A 12,272-nucleotide genomic window follows, 5' to 3' on the forward strand; every position below is an offset into this window, starting at 1 on the left:
CCCCCCCCCCCCCCCCCCGCCCCTTGGCTACGCCAGTGGTAACACATCATTCACAAAGTTGCTGGAAAAGATAAGTCTTCAGTTCAGACTTGAAGGTATTGAGGCTGTTGCAATTCCGAAGCTGGACTGGTAGAGAGTTCCACAGACGTGATGGCGCAACAGAAGAGAAGGCTCTATCCCAATACATGCTGATGTAAGTATATTCGAAATGTTTTGTATTCATACAATTGCGTTATGTTTACGTCTGTGTTCAGTTTTCGTTGGAAATGGAAAAAAAAAATGAAATTACATGAAATGTATGTACGTATACGTATGTATTTACATGAATGTACATGTATGTCCTGTCATAATCATAATGATAATGTCTGTCAGTCTATATCTCAAGTATATCCGTTACATCCATCTGTCACCGTCTATTTACTAATCTATTTATATCTGACAGTTACGCCAACAATCATTAATGACTGGCCGATTATGGACATGACATGCGGCGCTTTCTAGTCCTGTACTTTCACGTATAGTTTGTATTCTGCTGACTGATGATCCTGCACAGTTGGTTGGCCTCACCTGCGTGTTTTGAAGCTCATTCTTCTCGTCAAGAATGTTTTTGGGTTTGTTCGGTTTTTTTACAGAATATTCTCATCTTCCTTTACGTGACTATACATGGCATATTGTTCTCTGTTCCTTGGAGTTGCGTCTCATGTACTTGATCAATTTTTTAGTTGTTTGTTTTTTAACGAGTATCAGTTTTCAGTATACACGTAGAAAATAGTAATTTTCTTGGGAGGCCGAGAAGGGGGTATTTAGGGAGAGCGACATTTGGGCTCTGCTTTTGGGTACATAGGCCTACACGTGGATCGTATGTTTTCTGGGTATGTGTTTCATTGTGTTTTTATCTTTTCTTGTCCACTGTCGATAGTTTGCTTTCTTATAGTTCTCCGGGTTTTTTTTTCTTATTTTTCTTCTTTCACTTACCAGAATGCTTACTTGCACTATACTTCTTCTAGTGTCTTCCTCGTCTTCTTCTGTCATTATTTTCTTGCTCTCTCTTCACTAATCCTCCACATGCGCTCGAATGCACTCTATATAGTGCTCGCTGAAACGAGTTGAAAACTTTGCGTTTAACTCATTAGATAGTGATGATTGTTTGACATGTTTCTATGATCCAGAAATACCGTTTAGTGCAATAGATGACTCGACAAATAATTATCATCAGTTACCTTATATTATTTGATTTTCCATGTATAGACTGTGCAAATTTTTGTAGGGATGACAGTGAACAATATTCAAGTTCAGACGATTTATAATCAATAAATCATTTTATGAGGCCCCCTCCATTTCAAGTGTAATCGCTCACGATGGTGGTCTCCTGCATTCCCTTATCTCTTTATACTGAAAAATACTATATATCTTACGGCATGTTTCTGTTTATGTATACTGCTCAATATATTGCTTATGTGTATCCTTTTTTTGTGTAATGTTACTCTTGTTATTCATTGTCTTTGTGCATTATGTATTCTATTCATATACTTGATTGAGTGCGAAAATAAATCAAATCAAATCAAATCAATTTAAATCTTTGATTTAGAGTAAATGATTTTAATGGTTGTTTCTTTTTTATGCATCTGACTATACGAAGTTTGCACTATCATTTTGATGTTTTTCGTCTTTTTATGGATAACACACTCCAGTGAATCACTTTTTTTTTTCTCTATAAAGTCTTAGCGAAACATAAAACATTCGGAGTTTTACACTACTACACATTCACTTCTATAGCGGGGATCATGGAATGAGAGGAGGTGTTGCTTTACGTCAAACAAGGCCTATAAACAGATTATTTCATACCCCATAATGAATTTAATTGCACTAAAAATTCGAGTCTTCATAATATTTGTAATGAATCATGGAGAAGCCCTATACTGGTGTTTTATTTTGTGAAAATAACATTCTACAAATAAATGATTTAGTATTTTTCACATTTAGGAAAATTCATGTACAAACTTACAAACAATATTCTCTCCATCCTAGGCTGTAGATTATACTCAGGGCCGGCGGAGCGTTTTCAAAAGTGTGGGGGCCCCCCAAGAAAAGGTCCCCAGATCATCTTTTCCCTTTCATTTCCGGGTTTCTTCAGCTGACAAGAAAAAAAAAAAAAGGTCTGTGGGGGCCCAAAGTGCTGACAGCTTATGTATTCCTTTGTATGATGCACAAAAAGTGTGGGGGCCCGAGCCCCCACAGCCCCCACGGTTCCGCCGGCCATGATACTGAACTTATAATTTATAATTTATGTGTTACTTTACATTGTCATGGATGGATACCAGGTAATATAAACACAACACTGTGTGATTTGTGTAGAACCTTAAAACAATGAAATTGGAGTGTACAGTACTGGATCTAGAAAAAAAATGCGATAATAATAAATGAGCCATGTGTATAATAGACTATATAGGGGAGGGGGCGGGGACCCGGTGGCCGCAAGGTATATGCAGAGACTCCAACTCTCCCGCTTTCGACGGGAGATCTCTCACCGAAAGCCCATTTTTGCAAAATCCCCCGTTCTCCCGCTTGAGATTTAATTTCTCCCGCCCTGGCTCTGTGTCTCCCGCTTGAAATGATTTCTTACTTATTGTCAACGTATGTTGAAAAATATAAGCCTTAGATAGCACGGAGAGAGAATCTAGAACCCTAGAACTTCGCTCTTTGCGCATATCAAGTTAAAGTCTCCCGTTCGCTATATAGGGGTTTCAGGCGGGAGAATCTCCAGATCAGAAGGGGCTTGGGGTTGGAGTCTCTGTATATGGAACAAGATTACAAGAGAAATACACTGTGAGGAGATTCAACATAAACTTATGTAAAGCTATAAACAAGATAAGGTAACACTCACATCAGAGCATTAGCAGTCAACGGCAAGAAAAGGAGAAAAAGAGCAAACAATTTATGGCAAGAGCATCAGTGAAATGAGTTTATCACCAGTTTGGTGAAGGAAGCTAAACTTTTCATGTCATCTATGAGGTTGAAGTGAAGAGGGAATGTATTGTAAATGTTTTTCGACTAAAACATTTTTGGAGAGAAGCCAAAGTTTCGGAAGCAGGTGTACACCGTCCAAGCTAGCGCTCGGCGCGGGCTCGGAGCTCCCTCTCTCGAACGAAGTCGAAGATTTGATCCAAGCGCTAGCTTCTACAAACTCTGATAGCTCTATCGATAAGGTTGAGCGGATTTTCACACACGTGAGTATGTAGTGTGTACAGTGTTTTACGTGCGTCTACGATACGAGCTTGAAGCTGGCTGTGAAAATTAAAAGTCAAAATGACAAGTCTAAGTAGGTTAGAAAAGCTCGGCACTATTTTTACAAGGTGAGTACCCACAGATCATGACAATTTCGTTTGCTGTTATTGACGCTACCACTGCTGTATGTATTATACTTTAGTAAGTAGATAGTTACGTAGTCACGAGATATGAGTGAATATCTAAATTTAGTCCCATACCTGCAATACTGTGTGGGAAGTTCTACTCCTCACAAGCAACTTACTGGTCATTATAGAAGGCTCCTTGTGTTGGCTGTCGCTGTTGTTCGAATAATATATGTATTGCACATCATAGCAAATGGTAGCCCTGGGGTGCTCCCCTGTTGTACAGTTGTAAACTGGGGGAGGTTGAATGCTTTTCATTCGGGCTGGTCGCAGTCGCAGTTTAACGTTAGACACAAAAATCCGTCTGTCCAGACTGACCAGATCAGATAAGACTAGATCTAGAGTAACTGCGTCAGTAAGCGGCCGTGCAGCCGTTCGCGGCAGGTACAACATACACGGTAATATACCGCTAAATACAGCACTGCACTGTTACATGCACACTACACATATACTAACACACTAGCAATCAACAAAAACCAACCGATAAAATGGGCACAATCTCTGACGAAAGTGAAATTTTCTCACCGAAATGACAACATATCGCATCCAAAATGAAATTTTCGGTACTTCTTAACATAACAGTTAAGAAACAATGGTCCAAGAAACTGGATTTTTTGTCGTTTTCTCGATGTTCATGGATTTTGAAAACACATCCTCACGTAAAATAGAACTTTCGCGAGCCGATGTGGGCCGCCATTTTTTTCGGAAAGTGGATGTTACCATCGAAAAAAAACGGGAAAAACACGAGAAAGACATCAACAACACCGCCAGAATTGCGATCTTGTTTGCGGCCAATGCATGTGCGCACGCTATTTTCACGTGCTTTCGCAATGGGAATTGGCGCTTACGCAATGTTCGCGAGACATGTGAAGGCGTTTCAGCTAAAGATCGCGGAGCACGCGCGTATTGCATAGGGATTGTACATCGTGCCGCAAGCAGAAATACTACGTCGCATATCGCCCTTATCGGCGAAAATTGTGCCGGGTTTTGCCCTGGTAATCATGAAAACTACGTTGGTCAATGGTTAATTTCTTTTACGAAAACAATTGCGTTAATGAATAATCTTGTCTATGATATATGAAATGGTTGAAAATAATTTGCCTGATTTGTTTACAAGTTGGAAAAACCCTTAACAATGCTTAAACTGCCGCAAACGGGATATTTTACTCTAGTAGTGTTAGAGCCTAACAGTTAGACTCTAATGTTAGAGGATTTTTTTTTTTTAATCATTACATATCTATTGAACCTAACATTAGTAACAAGTTAGATGTAGTCTCTGAGGAACATAGGCCTATCGCTGACGACACGATACAGACCGATCTTTCGGTCAAGTCGCAGTTAAGCAAAGGGTACATCACCGACCAGACGCTGCCATGCTCTCTATCTGCACAGTGTCTCGTGTCTGCGCGCATTTTTACAGCGACTGGGCTGTGTATAGCACTTAACCCGTCGAGGATGGTTTGATTTGCTACAACCTGCATTTCCCATATTTATAGACACTTGCCCGAGCGAGTATACACCCACTTCGGACTTGTCCTCAAAGCAAAGCAGAGCAAAGCAAAAAGTAGACTCTGACTTTTACAAAGGCCACAGCAAGGCAAAACTAAAACTTAAAAGAATGCCAACATTTCTACACTCACTAGTGTAGTCCTTTGCAAATCGTGTATAAATTTTACATTGTGGGTCTACATTGCATAACAAAGTCCAAGATCTCTGAGATCATTTGACTCTAGTCTAGTAGAATATAGGGGATAGCATACCCATCTACAATGTATATGCTAATACTATGATTAAGAACTATTGTATGCATGTAGTAAAGTAGTTCTAGTAACATAACTAGTAGTAGTAGTAGTAGTAGTATAACCTGGCTGGACCTCTTTGTTCTGGGTCAATGAACTCAGAATCAGATATGATGGCTCATGCCATGGGTGGTGATTATGGTACTAATGCACAATGCAGGGCTTGTACTGTTTGTAGGTCAAGTCTAATTGAAGTCAAAAGTGGTGTTGTATTTAAATTATGAAAATTAAATCTTTCTAGAGAAAGCAATAATGTTTGGCTTTGCGTGTGAAGAATCAAAAATTAAATCTTTTCTATTGTTAATAGGTGAGGGGCTATTGCCATGGGTGAGGTAACTTCTCATACAAGTTGTAGCAGAGTCATGACTCATGGAGTCAGATGATGGCAATTCAAACAGGTTAGGGAATCATGTTTGTTGCATGTCATTTCTATTTTTTTTTTTTTTTGTGAGCAATGGGCAGACATACTTGTACTTGCAACCAGATGCAAAGAAAACTTGCCCTCTGTTTGACAAAAATACTATAGGTCATTGTCTACCTGAGATTGATTATATAACTACATGGTCTTGACTCAAACATTATGAAAGGGCAGAGGACTAACTGACTTTCTCATCATTCTTCACTAAAAAAAAGAAAGAAAAGAAAACCTGCCTGTGAGCCATGTCAGCTTTATTTATTGACTCTGAGAACTGAATAACTTTACAGTCACCTTCCTTTTCATCCTGCAGAGTGCGGGATCTAATTAGGGCTGGTGTGATGAAGCCAGCCGACAAGCCTGTCTGGTATGACGTCATGGCAGCTTTTCCTCCCAAACAAGAGCCAACCTTCCACCAGTCCATCGATGCGGAGCCGCTTCAAGAACTGCTTTATCCAGAGGACAGAATACGGGCGTACGTATTCAAGATTGGGCATTGCGGAAAAAGTTATTGATGCTTTGTCCTTCCTTATTCATGCCGAAGCACTGATATAGTTTTCAAACAAAATTATGGGGTCATAAATTAAATGCCTGTTGGAATGTGATCTGAATGTATTAGATATCATGTGACATCAATCATTCACCTCAACAGCAATTCCTTCCTCTTTTTATTTTTATGCAATGTAAATGTATCACACAGCTAGAATCATGCATTTCTTCTTTTAAAAAAAAAAGAAAAAGAAGTTCTGCAAGGGATATTGCTAGAAAATGTATGAGGGGAAAAAAGGAAAGATATGAGTGTTGATCTTGCAAAATAAAGTTTATTTGATAAAAAAAGGATGACGTGGGTCTTTCGCTGTTTTCTCGTTTTGCAGGAAATTCTATCAAACATACAGAAACCAGCAGACCATAGACCTGGCTAACCAGAGTGCAGTCCATCAATCAATATGTTACAGGTATGAAAAAGGTTGTACTAGTTTTAAAAGTATGATGTATGTGTGTAGTGACATTATTCCTTGAAAGGTCATTCCTTTGGATATGTGTTGATTGTATTCATAGATGGATCTTACACTGAGCTAGCATCCAATCTCACTGACACAATAATTTATTTGAAATTATGATCGCATTGTAATGTCAACATGGAAAGTTGCACTACTCCAAAGAAATATGGCTTGCGAGCAGTTTTGCGGTTTTAGATTTGCGGTTTTAAATTTGCAAACTATTTCACATAGATATTACCACATGCCATTCCTGTGAATATTTACAGTGCACTCTCGTTACAACGAACACGGTTATAACGAAATTTCGTCATAACGAAGTAAATCTTCTGGTCCCAAAATTATCACCATTAAAGTCTATGGTACAAAATTCGCTTATAACGAACACGGTTATAGCGAAATTTCCGTTATAACGAAGTCTTTTCCGAGCGCCACAGACAAAGAAAAACAAAAGAAATGTGCTCCGTTATAACGAAATGCGAATTGCTTTCGAAAATACGTAGCGGATCAAGCATATTATATAGCATCTCTGCATGGGTTAACGCTTCACACCACTGTGTGTTTGCTCCTTGTGTCACGCAGAGTTTCTGAGGGGAACTTGCGTTTATTATTGTAATACAGTTATCCCATCACATTTCACATAGGTTTCCAGTGTATGATGAGTATTCAGCAAACAGAATATGATATTATACACGTGGTTTCCATGTTTGCGTTATATATTGTATTTGTTCGGTTATAACGAAATTTCGTTATAACGAAAGAAAACTGCCGGTCCCGAGCATTTCGTTATAACGGGAGTGCACTGTACCAAGGACAGTGGACGTTTGGTAAAAAATGAAAGAAATCAGCTTTTCAAGAGATGTTTATTTCCTCTCTTAAACCATATGGGCTAAAGTAAGCTGTTGTGATCTTTCTCTGTGATATGTTGTGCATTGTTTTCATGTTATCCCATGACATTTTACATGTTTGTTTTCTTTGATACTGTACTCATTTATTGGATGTTAACTAAACCTTGGAGAAATTTTTCTGTGTGGGCAGGACATGCAAAGTTGTTATGACTTTTTTCTTTTGACTCCCATGAGGGCTGAGTGTGGTTGTCAATTACGAAGATCTACTTAAATCATTTTCCTGATCCGCAAGTAGTACAACCAAGTGATATTGCATTGAGATGATTCTCAGCAGAAAGAATGTTGTTCATGATTACTGCACTGGTGCTCTGATAGGTCTATGATATGAGTGGGACTGTGGCCTGGGACATGAATAAGACGCATCTATCTTCTCATCTAAGATCAGATTTTCACCAAACTTAGCATGTGGTTCCACAGATAATTTCCACTTCTGTCAGCATTTTCTTTAAAATGCAATTCAGATTGTGCATCCATATGTTGAGCTAAACTTTTTACATTTTCAGCTTGTTCTTGAAAACCCAGTGATTGATTTTCACTTAGTTTGCCAGGTACAAAGTTTGTAGCATCTTTCGGGTGAAAGGATATCACTTTGCCCCGATAGGCAACATGGCCCTCACCCAGATTGAGGAATCTTAAAAATCATCATCTATTGCAAAAGTGGAAATTTTTACAGAGTTTGAATTTTTGCGCATTTCATGCAGCCAAACACCAGCACAAGCATTAAAGCATGTGAATATTTTTGCTTGCCATTTGTTTCATTTGTTGATGCCTTGATTCCATGGAATTAGAAACACACAAAACTCATCTTACCCAGCCATGCACAAAAAGTTAAAAAAATACTCGCACAAACATATCCACTGTAACAGTAGCAAAGAATTAAGTGACAAGCTAAGTTTTAAAAAGTTTTAAAGTTAAAAGGGCGTATCTTACTAATCGCCACGACTGCCGCAATTGACACAACTGATCAATTGGTGAAACTCATGTGACTCAGGAGACAAAAATGGCTTGCTCTCTCACCAAGAAGGTGACTGGACGGCATCTTCAGAGGCATCTCCAAAAAGATGATAATTTATTAGTTCAAAAGTCTCCAAGATGTTGCCATGACATCGCTGAGACACCTTCTTAGTTGCTGAGACGGATCCGCAATGTCTCCAGTAGTTTCACCAATGGGTCTCCGCAAAGGCACAGATACATCTTGGAGACCTTGTGAATGAAATAAGTCTCTGCACCTTGGCTGCGACTAGAAGGAGATGTCTGCGAGATGTCTCCACAACCAGCTGGAGACTGGAGTGGAAAGAGTCTTCAAAAAATTGAACATCTGAAATTCTCTCATGACTCCCTAGAGACTCAGCTACATTCCAGGAGAATAGGACGAGGAAGACTCGAGTCAGCATCAGTTCGCCAGCTAGTCTCCAGCCGAATGAGATACCCACTTTGAAATATAAAGCATCTTTTGCTTGTGGGCAAACTTTTGTCTTTTGACATTGTCTCATAAAACATTTTGAAATTTGGATGGGGGAGGGTTTGAGAGGGTCGACAATACATGTATTACCGCTGAAACTTTTTTGGAAAGCACCCATCAAATTGGCTCCCTTGATGTCTGACCTCTCATGCCAGCAACTTAAGACTTTGTGTACATCCAGGTGCATTTTATGGACACAACTTTGTCCTCTGGATCCATTTGAAATCCAAAGAAACCCCATACAGTGTTTCTGTGGTGTGCGTGTGTGTGTGTTATATGTGTGTGTGTGTGTGTGTGTGCATGTTTAAAGATATAAGACACATTTGCTTAAACTATGTTTCAGTTATTCAGGTAATTCTACCGATCCGATGGAGTGTAGACGGATACATGTGTGTAACTCCCTGTATACCAAATAATCCCTTTAAACTCAGGTACATTCAAAGATATAAAACACATTTGCTTAAACTATGTTTCAGTTATTTACGTAATTCTACTGACTCGATGGAGTGTAGATGAAATCTCCCTGTATACCAAATAATCCCTTTAAACTCAGATACATTCAGAAGTACCAGGAACTTGAAGCAGCTGGTAGTCAGACAGAGGAAGAACTGATGGTTGCAACAGAAGCTGCCTTGGCTGCAGATGGCATTAACCTGCGGAGAAAGGGAGCTCCACAGAAAAAGCCAAAGGTGGAGGTGAGTTTTGGCTCAGGTTTAGAAAAGAATCTCTGTGTAATTTACCGTAATTGATATTTCCAGAACTCCCTCTCAACTGGCATCGTATCTTCAACAATTTCCTGTTTTTGTACCTTCAGATTTTAAGGTGTTTTTTTGTCCGTCTGATGTTTTACTTCTGTCTAGCCCTCATAGTGGAAGCGAGACATAGGCGTCACTTTTCCTCCTCATTGGCATTGGCATTGTCAACAATTTGGTGAATTCTCTCTATTTAAACTTACACAGCTTTGAGCTAAGACCTGCAAACTCACACCACAGGTACATAACCTAAAGATGTCAGTCAAGTTTGAATGTGGGTGAAGTCTGACATGGTCAAAGGTCAAAATGTCAATGAACTTACAGTGAAAAAATGCTATAATCACAAATTGTCATAATATGCAGGCTAGACCTGCTTGGGGTTTGCGTTGTTTGTTCTCTTTTTCAGTCCCCATACTGTAGGATACCATTCTGATTTCCCCATATCGGTGCATATTAAACTTTAGGTGTTTGCTTTTTGTGTAATTGTGCCACTTGAAAATTTGAAGTTACTATCTAAGAACCAGATAGTTAGGAATTTAGAACCCTGACCCTCCAAATATTTCAATTTGTGAGTAAGAAGCATGCAGTTATCTCTTGATATCATCTTACTGATTCAAAGATAGCAAGTAAAGAACAAATTTATTTTCTTAGCAGGAAATAATAATAATATCAAAAAAAAAAACCAGAGGAAAAGTTTCATTGCATGCCAAAGGATATATGCAGGAATTGATCACTCACTGCACTTCACCACCCTCCTATTCCAAAGCTGTAAGAACATCCTTTTACTCAGATGTATCTCTGCAGGTGTCTTGTGAGTCCATATTGATGTGTTCCCCCCCCCCCCCCCCCTTTTTTTTTGTGTGTGTATGTGTTTGTTTCCAGGCAAGGACTCCAGATGCTCCTCCAGAGCTGGGTGGGCTCGCTAAGCTATTGAAAGATGCCCTCAACAAGGACGAGATTGAGAAAACATGACCAGACTTCAATGAGCCCCCTTGAGGACAGTAAAGACTTGGTTGACATCTAACCACCATTGGACTTCTTGTCACAAAGGAACTACCATGGACAATGGGGCAAGCTGTAGAAGTGTGCAGATACAGTCCTCCTCTGACCAATGGGATACTGCAGTATAGCTAAACTTCTGGAGGGCATGGTGTTTGTATTATTTCTTTTCTTTTTTATTCAGCAGTGAATGATACATGGCTTGTCTCTGAACAAAAAGTGTGAGTATGTAAGGCATCATTTGAAAATGTCAGCAAAGAAATGAAGATCCTTTTTATCTTGAGAAAAGAGAAGTAACAGTATGGACATAGATTTACTTCAACACTGATGTCTGATACAATGAAGAAATGTGATTAGCATGGAAATTACTGTGAGATGATGACATGTGAAGAGGGTAAGAGCTGTGGTCATATTTGCCAGGTGTAGTTCAATATCTGCTGGACAAATGTGATGAATATAAAAACATACCTGTGTATTTTGTCAGAATGTGAAATGGAAAATATGCACATGATGTTTGAAGTACAGTGATGTATGATGATAAATGTAATGATAAATGATGTTCATATTCAACCTATTTGAATGCTTCCTAGAAGTATATAAATTCTCAAACTTTCATTTATGTAACAAATAGAATTTAACCTCCTCTCAATCAGCCAATGAGCTAGAGTATACTAGACTTGAGTATACTAGACTCCCGATATAACAAAAGTCCTCCGGACTGGCAGTTTTCTTTCATTATAACAAAATTTTGTTATAACCAACCAAACGAGTCTACAAAGGACTTAGTAAAGCCGCCGTGACACATGCATAGATTGTTCATGCATTGGTATTCAATGCCACGGCATACTTTGAGTGGTGACCTTTTCTTTTTTTTTCTCTCTCTTTTTTTTTTTTTGTCACATGATTTGTTTCAACTGGTTCATGTAATTCCGCACTGCCCCAATATGACACACACTGGAAAGGCAAAAGCTTGAGCATGCACTGCACATACATGTAGTTCCTGGAGGATGATGCATGATTCCCGAAAGGTTCAAAGAATTCGCCCCAAAATATAATCAATGTCAAAATTTGAACATGTTGATAATTTTGTCTTGCATTTCATGCATTGACCAGCGTCCTTCCACACATTGTCATGGATGTTTTCTGCATTGGCATGAAATTGTACGCGCCAATGCAGAAACCATGCGCAAACCCATATACATGTATGTGAAAGTGTCGGGGCGGTTTAACAAGCAATTCCACCCACCAGTTCATACTCGATGCATTTCAGTGCTTGGTTTTTGCTAAGTTATTATGGGCAAATGTTATGCAAGCTTTTTGGTGTTTGAAAAGTTTTTGTAATAAAGGTATGCATGATGTAAAAAACATGTTGGGGTACTGGTCTAGTGTGTTGAGTCAAGGAGGTTTGAGACCTGGAGTTCCAACTGGCTATGATTATTCAAACAGTTCTTTTTTTCTTTTCTTTTAGGGATGCACAGAAGAATTTCACAGGTGTTTTTGTGCCTTTGATGATTGGGATCTGATGCTTC

At 39.1% G+C, this 12,272-nt stretch overlaps 1 protein-coding gene across 1 annotated transcript; it reads left to right on the forward strand.

Annotated features, from left to right (window-relative positions):
- Window positions 1-3,265: 3,265 nt before the first annotated feature.
- LOC139708768 (small ribosomal subunit protein mS23-like) lies at window positions 3,266-11,101 on the forward strand. The gene is made up of 5 exons (XM_071620717.1): window positions 3,266-3,353; window positions 5,938-6,099; window positions 6,500-6,580; window positions 9,546-9,687; window positions 10,627-11,101. Exons 1-5 carry the CDS (start codon window positions 3,307-3,309, stop codon window positions 10,714-10,716), a joined length of 522 nt encoding a protein of 173 aa, XP_071476818.1. The 5' UTR covers window positions 3,266-3,306; the 3' UTR covers window positions 10,717-11,101.
- Window positions 11,102-12,272: the final 1,171 nt, after the last annotated feature.

This window comes from Diadema antillarum, unplaced genomic scaffold (genome assembly GCF_040938485.1).
Source record: "Diadema antillarum isolate AM-2024a unplaced genomic scaffold, OU_Dant_1.0 seq00001373_RagTag, whole genome shotgun sequence".
In the NCBI taxonomy this organism is placed as follows: Eukaryota; Metazoa; Echinodermata; class Echinoidea; order Diadematoida; family Diadematidae; genus Diadema; species Diadema antillarum.

What these genes read in the sequence shown, in the direction of transcription:
- LOC139708768 (XM_071620717.1), top strand. Translation starts at nt 3,307, where the DNA reads ATGACAAGTCTAAGTAGGTTAGAAAAGCTCGGCACTATTTTTACAAG. An exon ending in CCAGAGGACAGAATACGGGC is followed by an intron (nt 6,100 to 6,499) that starts GTACGTATTCAA and finishes CTCGTTTTGCAG; the next exon opens with GAAATTCTATCAAACATACA. An exon ending in AGAAAAAGCCAAAGGTGGAG is followed by an intron (nt 9,688 to 10,626) that starts GTGAGTTTTGGC and finishes GTTTGTTTCCAG; the next exon opens with GCAAGGACTCCAGATGCTCC.